Source organism: Falco biarmicus, chromosome 3, assembly GCF_023638135.1.
Source record: "Falco biarmicus isolate bFalBia1 chromosome 3, bFalBia1.pri, whole genome shotgun sequence".
NCBI classification, from domain to species: domain Eukaryota; kingdom Metazoa; phylum Chordata; class Aves; order Falconiformes; family Falconidae; genus Falco; species Falco biarmicus.
The window spans coordinates 113,298,988-113,315,103 of NC_079290.1; the positions used below are offsets into that span (position 1 = coordinate 113,298,988).

The 16,116-nt window shown below is 49.1% G+C and overlaps 1 protein-coding gene across 1 annotated transcript; it reads left to right on the top strand.

Annotated features, from left to right (window-relative positions):
- Positions 1-1,613: 1,613 nt before the first annotated feature.
- On the top strand, positions 1,614-15,208 carry GPR157 (G protein-coupled receptor 157). The gene is made up of 5 exons (XM_056332594.1): positions 1,614-2,060; positions 8,321-8,534; positions 10,952-11,146; positions 11,662-11,938; positions 14,352-15,208. The coding sequence occupies exons 1-4, from the start codon at positions 1,684-1,686 to the stop codon at positions 11,881-11,883; spliced, it is 1,008 nt and encodes a 335-aa protein (XP_056188569.1). The 5' UTR covers positions 1,614-1,683; the 3' UTR covers positions 11,884-11,938; positions 14,352-15,208.
- Positions 15,209-16,116: the final 908 nt, after the last annotated feature.

The following is a 16,116-nucleotide window of genomic DNA, read 5'->3' on the forward strand; positions in this document are numbered from 1 at the left end:
CAAGGACTTCCAAGATTCATTAGAAAATTGGATTTGAACTTAGGAGTCAAAAACAGATGAAGGTGATTAAAAGCTTAAGGCAGCAGTGCAACAGGCTGCAGGTTTTGAATACAGCTGTGCAGCAGAGTAGTGGAAGAAGAAATTGTTGCAGCAGAAAAATGGGAACCTGCTCTTAAAAAAACCCTGTGTAAGCAGTCCTGGCCCTCATGCATCTGAGGGGTATGCAGGTTTACTTTTTAAAAAGTGTGATTTGTTTTTCTTTCCAGTTAAGTGGCAATAGTGCCAAAATAGACTTCAGTTAAATAACTCCTTATCTAGAAGAACTTAGTTGTAAAATGGTGTGTTCTAAATACAAGACGAGTCAAAAGAAGTAATTTGAAATGTTGAGGAACCCCTCCTCCGTTTGGAAGATGGGAATGTGAAACTGAAAGGCCACCATGGCCAAAAGTAATATGCAAACACTGAATAATTTGTGGGTTTTTTAAGGTAATTGTCAGATGTGTTTTCTGGGGTATGTCAGATGGCTTCAGGGTGCTGAGGGAAGCTTGGACAGGGGGTAAGGCAGATGGCTCTGCGGGTCAGAACAGACCTCGTCAAACACGGAGCTCAGCGGGGATCCTTCGTGGCTCGGGAACGGTTAAACCGTTTGAGCGGACGGGAGCCCGGACCACCACCAGCCTCCAGTGGCAACCGGGCGGTGGCTCCGCCGGCCGCGGGGCGGGGGGCTCTGCGGGGCCGGGAGCGGCGGGCAGGGACGCGCCTCAGCGTGCACGTTCCCGGGGGGCGGGGGAGGCACCTTCTTACCCGCAGAAACGTAACGGCTGTGCGGTGCGGGGGCACGCGCCGTCGTCTCTGCTGGCCCGGCTGCGCGAGGACGGGGCCCGCGGTGCTGCCGGGCGGGCGCGGGGGGAACCGTGGCCGGTGTGGCTTTCAGGAGGCGATAGTTTACAGCCCAGAAGGCGTTTATTTCCGGACCGGTTCCTTCTGTCCCATTGCGCTGGCAGGCGCGGCGGGTTTGGGTCGTTTGGGGTTTTTTCTGTGGTTGTTGGTTTTTTTCAGATGTATATGTATTTACAGAGAAAAGGTGGTTTCTGGGCGCCGGGACACGCAGCCGGTTGTCTCCGAAGTGCCCTGGCCGGAGCGGTTACAAGTCCGGCCAGCTGCAGGGATCGCCCCAGGCCGGTGGTGGAGAGAGCGGGACCGGCCCGCCCGCCCCGCCCCGCCCCTCCCCGCCCCGCCCCCGCCCCTCCCCGCCCCGCCCCTCCAGGCGTGCCTGGCCCCGCCCCGCCTCTCCCCGCCTCGCCTCGCCTCTCCCCTCCCCGCCCCTCCAGGCGTGCCTGGCCCCGCCCCGCCTCTCCCCTCCCCGCCCCGCCTCTCCCCTCCCCGCCCCGCCTCTCCCCTCCCCGCCCCGCCTCTCCCCTCCCCGCCCCGCCTCTCCCCTCCCCGCCCCGCCTCTCCCCTCCCCGCCCCGCCTCTCCCCTCCCCGCCCCGCCTCTCCCCTCCCCGCCCCGCCTCTCCCCTCCCCGCCCCTCCAGGCGTGCCTGGCCCCGCCCCGCCTCTCCCCGCCCCGCCTCTCCCCTCCCCGCCCCTCCAGGCGTGCCTGGCCCCGCCCCGCCGCCGCTGGGGGCTCCCGCCCGCCCGCCGCCGCGCTGCTGCCGGTGCCGCTCCCTGCGCGCCCCCGGCATGTCCGCGCCGCTGCCCCCCACGGAGCTGTACGCCTCGGAGCGGGCCGTCGTGCTGGTCTCCTGCGTGCTTTCCTTCCTGGGCTCCAGCCTGCTGGTTTGCACCCATGCCCTGTGGCCGGAGCTGCGGACCCGCCCCCGGCAGCTCCTGCTCTACTTGTCGCTGGCAGACCTCCTCTCGGCCCTCTCGTACTTTTACGGGGTGCTGCAGGACTTTGACAGGACCTCGTGGGATTGCGTGCTGCAGGGTGCCCTGTCCACCTTCTCCAACACCAGCTCCTTCTTCTGGACCATGGCCATCGCCCTTTACCTCTATGTCACCATCGTGAGGGGCTCGCCTACGGGCACAGGCTTGCTCTGCTGCTTCCATGTCGTGAGGTGGGTGCTGTCAGCTGTTCCTGGGAGGACCCGAGGTGTGGACCCCACAGGCAGCCACCCCGCGGCCAGGAGCCACCACTGCTGCGTGCTGCACGCTCGGGTGGGCGCTTTGGTCACCCGCGCTTGCCTTAAGGGTAGCGCGTCCTCAAGTTCCTTTCAAACAGGGATTGTGCCGTCTTTTAACCAACCAGCCCTGCTTACTTCTCCCCCTCCCCTCCCAAGCAAAGAAACAGAGATGTGGAAAACTTAAAAACCTTTTGCTTAAGGTCACATGAAAAAAATCGCTGGCAAGGGATAAGGACCCTAAAAATCCTGGTTTCCGCTTTCCCTCCACAATCTGCTCTGATGTCCTAGAAATAATACCACGAAACTTGGGTTTGCAAGACCTGTCTGCTGCTGCCAAATCTCCTGTGTTGGGGACCTGTTTCTGTGGGTCCCCGACTTCCCACTGTCAGCCTGGTCTCCAGATCCTTCCCCTCCCCCCAGGCGGGTTGCTGTGATTCAGTGTTCATAGGAGAATGGAGCCTACAAGTGAGGAGGCTGCTGGAAAGGATTCTGAAGGTTGTTTTGGCATGTTTGATTGAAACCAAGACAAAACAGACCACAGTGTAGCTTTAGGTCTCAGTTTCTGCTACTTAGTGAGCTGATTTTCCATGTCATGTTCGGTGAAAGCTTTCATTATGCTGTTTGAGCTTGTGGAATCATGTGCTACCTCCACACTAAGCAAAACAGTGATGCTTTAGTCCTCTGTGCTGCCAAGCTTTTGCAAGAAATCATAAGAGGAATGACTTGCTTTAGGGGAAAGAAAAACCCAAAACATCAGGGAAAGTACTGGATTTTCTTTTTCTTTATCAAGTATTTGTCACCTTTTATTTTCTATCAGCATCACCTGGGAGGTGATTGAATTAGAGTCAAGTCCAGGTGTAGGTGGGCAGGAGAAAGACGCTGAGGTGGGGTGTGAATTAAGGAGCGACTTGGATTCCTGCCCTACCTGTTCTGATGGTTGCTTGACAGCACGGTCTGCATGTGAGGAGGCCAGAAGTGACTGCGCATGCATCGGGGTACATCAGGCTGTTGTTGGTGAGGTTGAAACAGGATACAGCGAGACAGTGGAGTTTGTTAGGTTATTTCATTTCAAGTGAATGGAGCAGGGCTATAAGCATTATGGAGAGGGTGGAGTGCCAGTCAAGAGCCGTATGTTGCTAAAGGCACAGAAAAAAGGAGTCTGACTTCTTTATGGGCATGCTGGCTATGTTGGGCTACATCCAAGAGTTGATGCACATCTGGCCTATTTGTAGTTTTCCTGTCTGCTCATCACTTGTCGTGTGCCCTTTGTCTGTACTTTTAACTTCTCCATCTGGTTTAGTGCTTCTTAGCTATTTGGAAACGGGCAGATTCACTGGAATAATGTTGGCCGCAACCTGTGCGCTCTCTTTGAAACTGTAAAAATCCTGAAAGATTGCTCTAACCCTGCAACAGAGAGGAAAGCAGTGTTCAAACTGAACTTCCTCTGGGTAGATTTGCTAGGTTTATTTTCAGGTATTTGCAGTAAAAATAAAATGCCATCTTCTTGGTATTGATCAGCTCCACTTGCTCTTTTCAAAGGGCAATATAGAGAGCTGTCACTGAAGACCTATTGCCAGGTTCTGCTTTGTAAATGGCTCCCACGCTTCTGTGCACAGCCAGTGTTTAAAGCTTCTTTCTGCTTTATGATCTGTATGAAAAGCCAGAGAAAACAAGTGAGAACTTGTTCTCTTCCCATCCCCTTGTGACATACCTTCCTTTCCTTACCTGCACTCCTATCATTACTTGAGAACTCAGTCATATAATCAAATTCTGGACATAATGCTTGGAGATGGCTTCCTCTGACACTTCCCAGTGCTTCAAAGTGCTACCTGGCGCTCTCTGGTGCTGTTAGCTAAAAAATCTTTTGGTACCATGCAGATGAGAACTGTTGCAACTGATAAGAAAAGATACTAGCGCATACATTAATTGCAGAAGGTAGGTGAGGGAAACCTGTCTGGGGAAAAAAGAAAAGGTTGAAAAAAGCAGGTGATGTTTTATGGCTATAAAGATAAGTTTCCAGTATTTTTGTCTAGGCAAGCAACTGGGATTTTTTTCCCCACCCTCCTTGCTTCATAGGTTGCTAATGCAGTCATTCAGTGATCGTTGTGTGAAGAGCCATTCTGAGACACCCTTCTGGAAGGGATTCAAGGCAGGATGGAGTTTTGTCATTGCATGTTTTCTGTTCTTCACAAGCAGTTACTCATAGGGGGCAAGTGTTTGTGAAGATGGATACTTTTTTAATGTTGAGTATAACCAGAGACTGTTTGTTCTTTAGCTGAGTGGAGCTGACTAAATATATGTTGGAAGTCAGCACCTGAAATTTTCTTTTTAGGGAAATTAGGATGGCACACTGGATCAAACCTGTCAAACAGGTTTGTTCCTTATTGGAATCCTTGATGTGGTAACACATCCACCTATTCTACTGGTAAATTAGAGAGCTATAGGCTCTGCTTTGGTTTTACTTGTTGAACTCGGATGAGCTTTGAAAACAGGCTTGCTATTAGCTTTAAAAATATTTCTGTAGTCGTAAGGTGTAAGTTTTAGCATCCGGAGTGTAAATTTCCTGGCTACCTCACTCGTTCTGGATATCCAAATATCAAGTATCACTTAACTGGGTAATGTAATCTTTGCTGTGAGAGTAGCTGATCCAAACTCAGGGTGAGGAATGGACCAGAACCCACCTTGGGATTGTTTATTTGCTTTTGATAGCAATTTCTGTCAGCCTCTGAAGTATTTGCATTTCGTGATCAGGCTATGCAGATGGTTAGAAGCATATATATGCTTACTTGTGTGTGTGTGTGTATATACATATATATAAGTAAAATAGATCTGTGTGCACTTAAATAGACGTTTATAACCATGCATGTCCACAGAGAACTTGGGGATCCTTTCAGGTACTACTGTGTTGTACACCTGGGTCCTCGCGGCTGACTGTGACAGTGCCGGGTGCTCCGTTGCAGAACCGGACTGAAGTCGCTCCATGTTGCCTGTAAGGTGCAGGATCTTTTGAAATTTGCTGTGGCTTTATCATTTAGTTTATAAAAGCTTTTAGGTCAGGCCAACCGAAGTGTGGCTCTTGCAGGCTTCTCTGGGAGGAGTCTCTGCTTGGTTCCAGGTAGTTGGGTACTGCGAACTGCTTGATGTTGCGGGGGGAGCAGAAATTAAATAGCAACAGACTTGGTCTGGAGTTCTGCTTACAATGTGTGCTAAAGCTCTTTCCTGAAATTGGCTGGTATATCCAGAAGACCGATTTGTCTCTCTTTACAGAGTAAAAATTCCTGTCCCCAGAAGGAGTTGCCTGTAGGCTTGCTGGGAGGACGGTTTGTTGCCTAACCTGTGCAGGCAGGTGACAGCAAATCTGCCCTCTGGCAGGGGAGGCAGCTGTGCTGCGTAGATCAAAGTGTGGTATTAAGCAATCTGACCCAGGCGTACTGAGGACAAGAAAACCCATACAACTTGAGTTGTACGCTGCTGCAGTTTTCAGGGTCCCCATCTTACCTTGTATAAAGGCAGTGTTGCTGTTAATGTGGAAAAATATGCTGGGTTGCATGTGTCTTTGTTAATAGGTTGCTAGGGCCTGTATTAGGGAAGTATACAGAGATTAGATACCGTTGTGTCTGCCTTAGAGGTGGGGCTGCCAGCCTTTTTACAGGGATACAAGTGGTTGTCTTTCCCTTCTCTCCCACAGTTTGCATTTAGTGCGTTTAGATGCACACGTGCTTTTGAGCGGCCCAGCCTACATAACTGCGCTGTCTTTGGGGCTCCTCTGTGTTATCTTGGATCCTTTTTGTTCCGGTCTTCACATATGCCTTGGGTGTATAGTATTCTGATTCTTTTGTTCCTCCGTTCTTCTAGATGTGTATAAAGCATTAATATCTTCCCGTCCTTGGGAATCTGTCATTTAGGGGTTCTTAAGAATGATCATGTCACTGGTCTCAGTTCTCCTTTCCAATTTTCTAAAATGGAGCTGAAGAAGTTCACTGAGATGTCTGATTGCTTTCTAGATACTTTGTAACTTCCCTTTGAGCTTGTAATCCTTTATCCTTGGTGTTAGTTGTACTAGCCATCTCATCCCAGTACACTGTCAGTGAAAATTAACTGCTTTAATGTGTGGCAGTTTTATTCCACATTTTTCCTTTTACTACTTAGATGCTTGAAGATTTGAAGTCCCTTGCCTAGCAGTCTGTTATTCCCTACTGCGGCCTCACTTAGTTGCCGGTATGTACTTAACGCTGCTCTCTCTTATATCCATGCATAGTAATTTGACCTGGTTTTATCTTCTCATATAGTTCTCTTTTAGTTTCAGGTCACCATGGAGATCATTATTTAGGCAAATTAGTTTCTTAATATGCTTCCTTTTTCTTGGTGCTTGTGTGCCCTTAACATATTTTCTTTAAGTAAGTGCCAGTTCTCTTGAATTCTTTACCTTAGTGGTCAGTTCTTCCAAGTGTACTGAAATTTGGACGTCTTTGCATCTGTAATCCTTGTTTTCAGGCTTTTACCAAAATCAGTCCTGAGTTGTGTGGAAGCTTTCGTGGTGGTGCTGTTTGGAATGTTTTTAGAAAGCCTGCTCTGGTAACAGCATGGGGAGGACTTCCCGCAGCATAACTGTCCTTAAATTACAACGTTGTCTTGGATTAGCACTGGCTGTTCCGAACTGAACATTGAAACAAAATGTTCTAAACATGCTACAAGATTGACTCTTGAGATTTTTACAGCGCTGTATTTACATTTGGTTTGTTTTGTGAACAGGCATTATTTAAGAGTAGGAAATGGGGTATTTTTGAAATCTAATGTTGTGGGATTATCTCGTGATTTTTCAGCTGGGCTGTGGAATTTCAGATAATCTGATCTAGACAACTGCTGGCTGCCTACATACTCTGGTGCACGTGAAACTGATTTTAGGAGGAAGATCCTTTTCACGCTCTCTGCAGCTGCCACAGGCTGTCAGTGAAATAAGAGTGTGAGCCAGGAAGGTAATGAAAGCAATACAGTAATGGCTTTGTTTTCTTTGAGTCTGGAGAGACCAGGAGGGCTATGCTGGAAGCTCAGTCTGAGCACTCTCTGAAGCATTCGTGTCATTCATTGGAGTGTCCCTTGTCCCTGTTAAGGCTCTGCAGAACCTTTCTCTGAGGGTGAACATGGGAAGGGCAAGTGATGCATTCAGCTGAAGGCAGGGCACTGTTTCAGTTGTGGAGTAACTTGTGAGTTGTGCGTCATGGGCTGGGGCAGGCCTGTAAAGTCCTGGGTATTAACAGCACCCAGGAAGGCGCCGAGCACTTTTACGTTTGGGCTCATGGAATTTTTCAGTTCTTCCTCATGGTGTTTTGTGGGCAGCCCAAGCTGTTGAGTGACTTAACTCATGTGTGTCACCACAGTTATTTTTTCTTCTAAATGCTTTCCTGTATTTGCCTTTGCAAATAGGCAAAAGAGGGAAGCCAAAGTCAAAACACAGCTTCAAATTACGTGAATATGGCTCCTCTTTCCTTTCTTAGCTTTTTGCTGGTACTGCCAGTGCTTTTCGTTGGGAAGAAATATGCCCATTGTCCTTCAGAAATTATCCTTTTGCTACACCTCCACTTAAAAACATAACGAACAAACACACACAACAACTGATGGAATAAAAGTACGGATTTCTTTGTGTGCTGGTCCTCTATGTGCCAAGTGTCACTTAAGAATCAGAATGTGGGATTTGGGTGCTTGTGTTGTGAAAGCTCTGATCGGCCAGCTTGCTCCTGAATGGCTGGGTCCTACAGCAGAGTCACATTGTTCAGTGCTCTGGCCTTGTCCCATCCTTGACTTCACCTTGTATCCAGGAGAGAGCGGGAGAAGGGGAGCTGGTGGGATGTCTCCCGTTCACCCTGCTGGACCCTAGGTGCTTGCTGTGCAGGCCAGGTTCCACTTTGAAGTGTAGCACATCACTATGTATCTGTCCTTCAGGACTGGGGATCCAGGTTCCTCGGGTAGGTCCTTAGGGAGTGGATTTACAGTCCATGTTCACACGCAGTCCAATACCTGTATGCCAGTCGCTTCCCTTCGGCCTGATGCAGGACTGTTGATGTTTGGGAATAAGTATTGGCATCCTGTCTGATGAAGAATCCCTTGGCCTGTCACCCATTCTCCCAGAGGCTGGAGGGACTAAACTGAGTCCTTAACCCTGAGGCTTAACCCTGCTCTTCACGTTCTTTCCTCAGCTGGGGAGTTCCCTTTGGCATTACGGTGGCGGCTGTTGCTCTGAAGAAGATCGGCTATGATGCCTCGAATGTTTCTGTGGGGTGGTGTTGGGTCAACTTGGATGCAGAGGATCGTCTCTTGTGGATGTTGTTGACGGGGAAAGTTTGGGAGATACTGGCCTATGTGACTTTGCCAGTGCTCTACATTCTCATCAAGAAGCACATTAATAGAGCGGTGAGTATTTTGCTGCTTTCAACTTAGTTGCAGACTTGCTATGTGATTTTTATCCTCCCATGCTCTGAAGATTTTGCTGCATATTTAGCAGCTACACAGGCAGCAATTGCTTCATATACTGCCAAAATGCACCCACCACTGACAGAAGCAGTACACCTGATCGAGCACCCTGCAACATGATTACACAGTGACTTAGCACAAGAAGAATGTAAAAGCCTTCTGAAAACTTAGGGGGTTATGGAATGTATATGAATGAAATGTAAATCCTTACAGTAAGAATTGAAACGGGATGTGAAGGACAAAATCCGGCTTTAATCAGTCGTCCACAGAGTTGCACTTGTACCAAGTGTGAGATTGGTGTCTGGACTTACCTCTAATGATAGCTTGTGTTTATGAATACCTGTTTTGTATTAGCAGTATAAAGCCTCATTTGGGAGTTTGGGCACTATATAGCATTAGACACCCTGCACACACACAGTAGAGGAAGACACCCTGTCCCAGGAGGGTTTCAGAATTTAGAGGCTTATTTGCTTCTTGCTGTTCCTTGTGAAGACAAAGAATCCAGCATTTGGAACACATTTGTGTAATAAAGAAATATCGATTGAGAGTGACAGGAGGAACTACCTCCAGAGATTCCTTTTTTTCTCTTAAGTTGTATTAGGGGGGAAAAGACCTACATCTGAACAGATGTCCTTCTGGAGAATGCTGCCACTGCAAATGTGCTTGCTGTGGTGCAGCTATGGCAGTTGTAGTTAGTGGTAAACACAAATCTGGTTGGGGCAGGATCCTGCAGACCGTTGGAAGAACAACCTAGTCTTAATCAGTCCTAATAGTCCTGGGAAAGGGGGAGCTGGGCAGGACTTGCTGGTCTAGTGCCTGTCACCATCACCTGACACGAATCGGACAGGACGCTGTGTTCCAGCAGCTGTCAAAGATAGCAGTGTGACTGCTGGGCAACCTGACCCCCTGCCCGGCCAGGCTCCCACCCTCTCCCTCTGCCAGGGATTCTTGGGCACTGCGCTCTCCCTTCCCCACTCCCTGCCCAGACCCTTAGAGGAGCAGTGCTGAGGGCAGGCACTCATCACTCAGACAGTGACTCAGACTGCTGCTCCAGCAGCGCACAGGGCTATCTGGACTGGAGCATCTCTGTTTTCATCACCAGGGATTTTCCCAAGTCTGGTAGCCAGCTTACTAAGCCTCTTTACTGTTGGGCGGTCTCCCACTTTCAAGGAAGAGCAGCAGGCAACCAGGGCTGCATTTGGGCTGTGTTAATGGCTGAAGTGGGCTTTGCAGTCGTGGCTTCTGCACAGTCTGAGAGGCAGGAGAAATTATGGAAATAGCTGTTATGGGGGACACACGTGGCGTGTGTACTAGGGGCTTTCCGAATGGAAAAGACTGCATGGAAGCAGGTAGGAAGCTGCACTGAAAGCCCTCAGCGGGGTTTGGCTTGGGCCAGCGTGCAATGTTGTCATACAGCTCTGTTCTAGAGGAGGTAAGGTGCCAGGGCTGGGAGCACTGGACTAAAGGAGAATACTGTGCATCAAAGCTGTGTGTGCTCTGTAGCCTTGATGATGGGAGGAATAGTTTTCTGCAGGTTGGCTATCCTGGGTTTCAGTCTCTTCACCCATGTTAACACCCTGGTAGTCAGCATCGTGTGTCCCAGCAGCTGCTCCGTGTGCTGTGCCGACCTGCTCTCCCCACCCAGGAATCTGAGTGCCTCCAGTAGCTTCTACCGTAGGAAGGTCTCATAGACCTTACGCCTCCAACCACCCTGAGCCAGGGCACACATCCCTGGGTTTTGTCTACGTGTGCTGGTATGGAGAGGTTTGCTGGCTTGTCCTAATCTATGGAAGCCCATTGCTGACAGTGCATGGTCAGAAATTGGGCAGCAGGTTCTGTACAAACGTACTGAAGGACTGGTTCACATGGGCATAAATGCCTTGTGGAACTTGCTGGCTGTGGTGGAGGCCAAAAGCTTGAATAGTTTGAGAAGGATGAGCTAGTCTTCTCCCTCTGTGTGTGTGTGTGTTTCTCTCTGTCAATCAGAGGTGTTCCCAAGGCCAAACTCTTAGCCGTGTTTTTACAAAGTGGTAAAGCCAACAGCAATGGGGCTAGGCCACTGGCCCAGCAAACCTATTTTATGGAGCACCACGTTTTTTTTTTTATCTTGTTATGACCTGGTTAGGCTCTGATAAGGGCCGGATATCCTTTATTTGCCGCTCCCTGGCTTCAGCAGGAATGTTTGCATTAGCAAGGCCTGAATGTGGCTGAAGATGAGTGCTCAGAGCTGTGTCCCTCTTAACTTCCCTCCAGATGCAAAAATTTAGTTTGCTTTGGAAAGAACCCCATGGAGCTAAATGTCCAATGTGTGTAGCTTTTTGTTCATGTTTTTGTGTCTCTCCCACCCTCCATGGAAGCACGCGGCTCTCTCAGAGTATCGCCCGATTCTCTCAAGAGCACCTGCATTTCAGCCCCGGACTTCCATAGCAGATAAGAAGTTGATTCTCATCCCTGTGATCTTTATCATCCTCCGCATCTGGAGCACTGTGCGATTCATTCTGACCCTCTGTAACTCCCCTGCAGTGCAAAATTCAGTCCTGGTTGTCCTGCACGTAAGTATTTGCTAGGAAATCCATTAGGAGGAGGATCTGGGAGGGAGATAAGGCTTTGTGGCTCTTAATATCACTCTTCTGTGGCAGGATGCAGAGTGTACCGGTAAAACAACGTGCGTGTTGCAAGAACGCGTGCTCCTTGCTGGCCAGCGCTATCCGGGATGCTCAGCACCAGCTGCTCCAGCAGCATCTGGTGGCTGCAGAGCGTGGCTGCAATGGGAGAGTCTGGCAATGCTGGCTGCTTGCAGGAAAAGCAGGCTTAGACCAGGAATGTTGTGTGTCTGTCCGTCAGCAGGGCTCGGCCGGCTCCTCCCCTGGCCAGGCTGTGGAAACGGCCGCCGACAGCACCACCTGGCCGGCTTTGCGTTGATTTTTCTGAATCTGTTTTTCTCATTTAGGTGGAAGTTGCCGACTGTCGGTTGGGCAGTGCTATAGCCAGTCTGACAGGACGTTTGCTCTTCTCTTGGGGGTGCCCGTAGGAACGGCACTGGTTAACTCCTTTCTTGCCCTTGCAGGGAATTGGTAACACGTTCCAAGGAGGTGCCAACTGTATCATGTTTGTCCTCTGTACACGGGTGGTCCAGACTCGGCTGTTTTCCTCCATTTGTTGTTGCCACTGCGATGAGTTGGATTGGCCTTTGCAAAGATCAAACAGCTCCTGGCAGTGCCCAGAACCCCACAAGAACAAGGACGTGCTGGACCCTGAGCGGACGAAACCCCTGCTTTCCAGCACCTGAGCCTGGGCTGCCTACATTGCAGTGTTGATTTCTTCTTCCTCGGTAAAAACCTAGCGTGAGTCTTTCCTTCTGCCCTGCCTGTGTGCAGCCTCGTGATATGAGGGGTGGGGAATACGTGTTTGACAGAGAGGTAGGTTTGTGCTGCTGCTGAGAAGGTTCCCTGTCTGACTCTACAGCAGCTCCACATCGTGTTCCTTTGGGGTGAAACCACTTACAGAACCGATCCACTCCCCTTCCCTGTGAGCTGGGGTAGTGTCTGTTACTCGAGCCTGTAAAATGGGGAAATAGACTTCAGTGCTGCCTGGCCGCAAGGACAGAACACCAGTGAAAACTGAACAAGAGGAATTAGCGGCTCCTTCTAATACGAAATACCACGCACGCATACATTTCTTCAGGGCTGCGCGGTTCGGATGTTTTTAGTGCCCCAAGTATTCCTCATAAGGTAATGCAATCCCTGCTGCATTATCCCTGATCATCCTAGAAAGAAATCGGTGGGTGATTCATCCAAGCTGACATAGAAATTGTCAGAAGTTCTTCATCATCTTAGGTACAAGACTGAACACTGACGTCCTAGCTTTGGTCAAGTTGTGTTGGCATTTTGTTGCCTCGCGCTTCACCTCACGACTGACAGCCACAGGACACGCAGGGGTGTCAGATAATCCATGTGAGAGCACTTGGGGCTGGGGTGCTGGGGGGGTTTCTGTCTGTGAAGCAGACATTGGTAGCATGCTCTTCAGTAGCAGAGCGCAGCTGAAGGAGGTAAAAACAGGTCAGCTGTCCTGACTGCTTAGGTAAAAAATGTGATGTGCTGGGAACTGCAGTCTCTTTGGAAAGAGTATGAAGCCCTGTGTACTTGTGTCTCTCCCACCCTCCATGGAAGCACTTACCCTGCAGGTCACACTCAGTAGAAAGGGCTGAGTCTGAAAGGCAGCCAGCCTGCCTGGGTCGTGGGGTACCGTGAGGGCTGAGCATCCTGAAAAGAAAGCAGTGTGTTGGGTTTGGTAGGTCTCTCTGAGCAGACCTCTCTCACATACATCTGTTTCTTTTCCTCCCAAACAACAAAGCCTGAAAAAACAGGATTTTTTTTTTAATCAATTGATAATTCTTTTCAATTTGTATAATTGAAACAATTGTTTTTGCAAAAAGAAGAGGAGCCTCCTGAATTCCATGGGGAGAGAGGGCAGATGTCAGGCTCCCACTGCTCCAAGGCACCCAGCTGTTCAAAAGCTGTTCTTATTAGTTTAATTTTATTTTAACAGCATGCAGAACAATTAAACGATCTCATGGGACTGTAGGCAGAGGCAAGTCCTGTTATTTCCTCTATTGAAGACTTGTCATTAACTTTATTAATGTAATTTAAGTCCCCTTGTACGCAGGCTGTGTAAATATGGGAAGGTGGAGTCAAAGAGCTCATCAGCCCGTTTCATGGGGCTGTAGAGGGGCTCAACTCTCTAGCATCCCTAGAGTCTTTCAAGGGTAGAAGCAAGCATCTTATCTCTGGCATAGATGACTTCAAGAGGGTTTTCCTCCTTTCAAAAAGATTTTTAGAAGTTTTAAAAAGCCAAGTAGCAGCTTTTGTAGCTCAACTTCATGTTAATCCCCCATGGCTTGGGAGAAGGAGCTGTATTTTGCAGAAAGGCAGGACAGTAAATCTTGAATGTAATGAGACAGAATTGTGCTGTGTTCAGTTTTTTGGAGCCAGCCCTGAAGAAAGGAAGTAAAATTGTCACCAACTTGGCTTAAGGGAAAACAAAACAAAACACCACGAACACAAACACCTCACCCCACCCACAAAAAACTAATCAAAAGGGATTCCTCGTTCCCAGTTCGCTTTTTTCCATAACAGAGCTCTGAGAAATGCTTTTGGAGGAACATGCAGCTCAGCAGAATTACATTTCCAGCTCCCAGGGGTTCAGGGAAGCATGCTGGTTTGTAAAGGCCGGCTACTGGCATTAGCACCTGTGCTGATACAAGTGGAAAGTCTCTGGCCATCTTCGTGTCGGCAAGGACAGAGAAGGAAAAACAGCCGATAGAACCTCTTAGAGGTGTCTGTAGTTCCTAACGCTGAAGTTGATTGCAGCCTAAATATTAACAGAAGTGGGATAATAGGGGGGGCGGTGTGCAGAAATGCCTCGCTGCTCCTGGCAGGTCTCTGGCATGATGTGCAAGTGCAGGGCTGGTGCTGCAGTGCAGTTCTCCCTGCAGCCTCAGCTGTCTGTGAAGATGACTCAAAATTCTGCAGTCCTGCCTGGCAGGAAGGAGTTCAGACTCCAGTGTTTCTGAAGGTGGCTGAGGTTGGGGTATGTGGCTGTACTTTAGGAATGGGTCCATCGTACCTGTTTTCAGCTGCTGCAAGGTGGTGTCCCTGCGGCTTGGGCTGCAGCAAGCCTGTTGTCCCGGCTCAGGGCAAACCTGTGCGCAGGAAAATGGTGCAGTCCTGGATTCTAACTGTGCTTCTTTTTGAGCAGGGATTGTCTCAGAGTCCCACAGAGGGAGCTAAAGCCTGGGGAAAAGCATCGCTGGAGCGGCTGAGCAAACTGAACAGGTCCTGTTGCTCCTTGGCGTTCAGATATCAGCTGCTTCAGTCTTGAACTTTGCTCAGGATCCTCTGGAAGATACTGTTTGGCTGTACTCCAACTTCCTGGTTTTCTTCCTTCCCTACCCTCACCCTCCATTATACATTTTAAAAATTATTTGGGGTTTTGCTTTTCTGTCTGACAAGGCAAATGTGTTGTGAGTTCTGGGATGAACAAATACTGTGGTGACGGGAAAAGCTGAGTAGATGCTGAGTAGGACTATCCGGGGCATGGATTTCAGTCCTAGTGTGTGAGATCTTCAAGGGGGTTCCATACTGGGTCCTGTTCTTCACTTGAATGTGGACAACAGTGTGCAAATATGTTTGTTTTGTAGTGGTGGTGGATGGTTCCTCTTGATGATTTGTTACCCCTCTTTGATCGTTAGGGGTCATCATCGTCAGGGTTTGTGGTGGCGGCATGGTGGTTGCCTCCTGAGGAAACGTGAACTCTGCAGACTGCCTTGGTGCTCAGGGAGATCTAGGTGTACCACCCCAGCCTCCAGCAAGGACAGCTCTCACCAGCAGCAGGATGGTTCCCAGCATGTGCTGTGAACTCCAGATGTCCTCTGCTGAAGCACAGGCTGCGTACGGTTTGTTCTTGCCTTGGGAATGTTATATCAGAGCTGGGGAGGGGATGGGGTTTTGTTTGCTATTTGAAGATGGTGTTTTACCTTATTTACAGCTCCTCACTTGCTTGGTTTTTAAGTATTTTCTCCAGCTTGTACAAAATAAAGGTTTTTTTCTTTACCAAGATGATGTTTAAGCATGTTGTGATGGGTCTCAGCACCTTGGAGTATCTGGATGAGAAACTGTTGCATGATCTTCCTTCAGGTTTCTTTTGTGTCTACTGTAAAAACTAAGGCATGTACAGGAAGACAAATATTTTGTACCTATTTGTAGATATGTTCCTCTTCCTATCTGTTTTATATGTACAGAAATGCAAACCTTTTCATCAGTTTGAGCAACCTGTTCACCAGTGTGCATTGTCATAGTTCATTCTTACTGGCTGGTTGCTATGAACTGTGAAGACTTCTGAGAGGTGAGTGTGTGGATCTTGCTTCCCTTAGGCTCACTTGACCTTAAGGACTGGGGCTTTCCGCTGTGTGAGGTTATAGACGCTATGTATTCATGCGATGACAAATTGTACTTTCTCCAGATGAGGCCAGGCTGCATGTTGGAGCTAATGTTGGGGTGAGCTGGTGCCATCCCAGGGCTTGCCCAAATACAGAAAATTCAAGTCATTATGGGGGAAAAAACCTGAGGTATGGGCAGGTTGACAGTTGAGTATTGCTTTAAGTTGCTATGTGATTTCTACCTGTGAACGAACTTTTCTCGGAAGAGATTCAAACTTTCTTGGCTGCCTCACAGGGCTGGAAGCAGCCAAGATGCCCTGTGTAATAACCGGTGCTGGACCGCGGCTGTATTCACAGCTGATGAAGCGACAGTGTCTGTTGCTAGAGTTGCACAGTGCTTCCCAGCCAGGAATATCTGCTTTTCTGAGGTTTATAACTGTGCCTCACATTGAACTGGTTGATCTGGGTAGGCGAGGAAAGGAGTCCGGATGCTGTAGACAGCAAGCAGAGGGAAGCTGGCTTGTTCTGCCATGTTACAAGTGATTGAAGGCTCCTTGCAGTATTTTGGCTGCTCTGTCAGGGGCC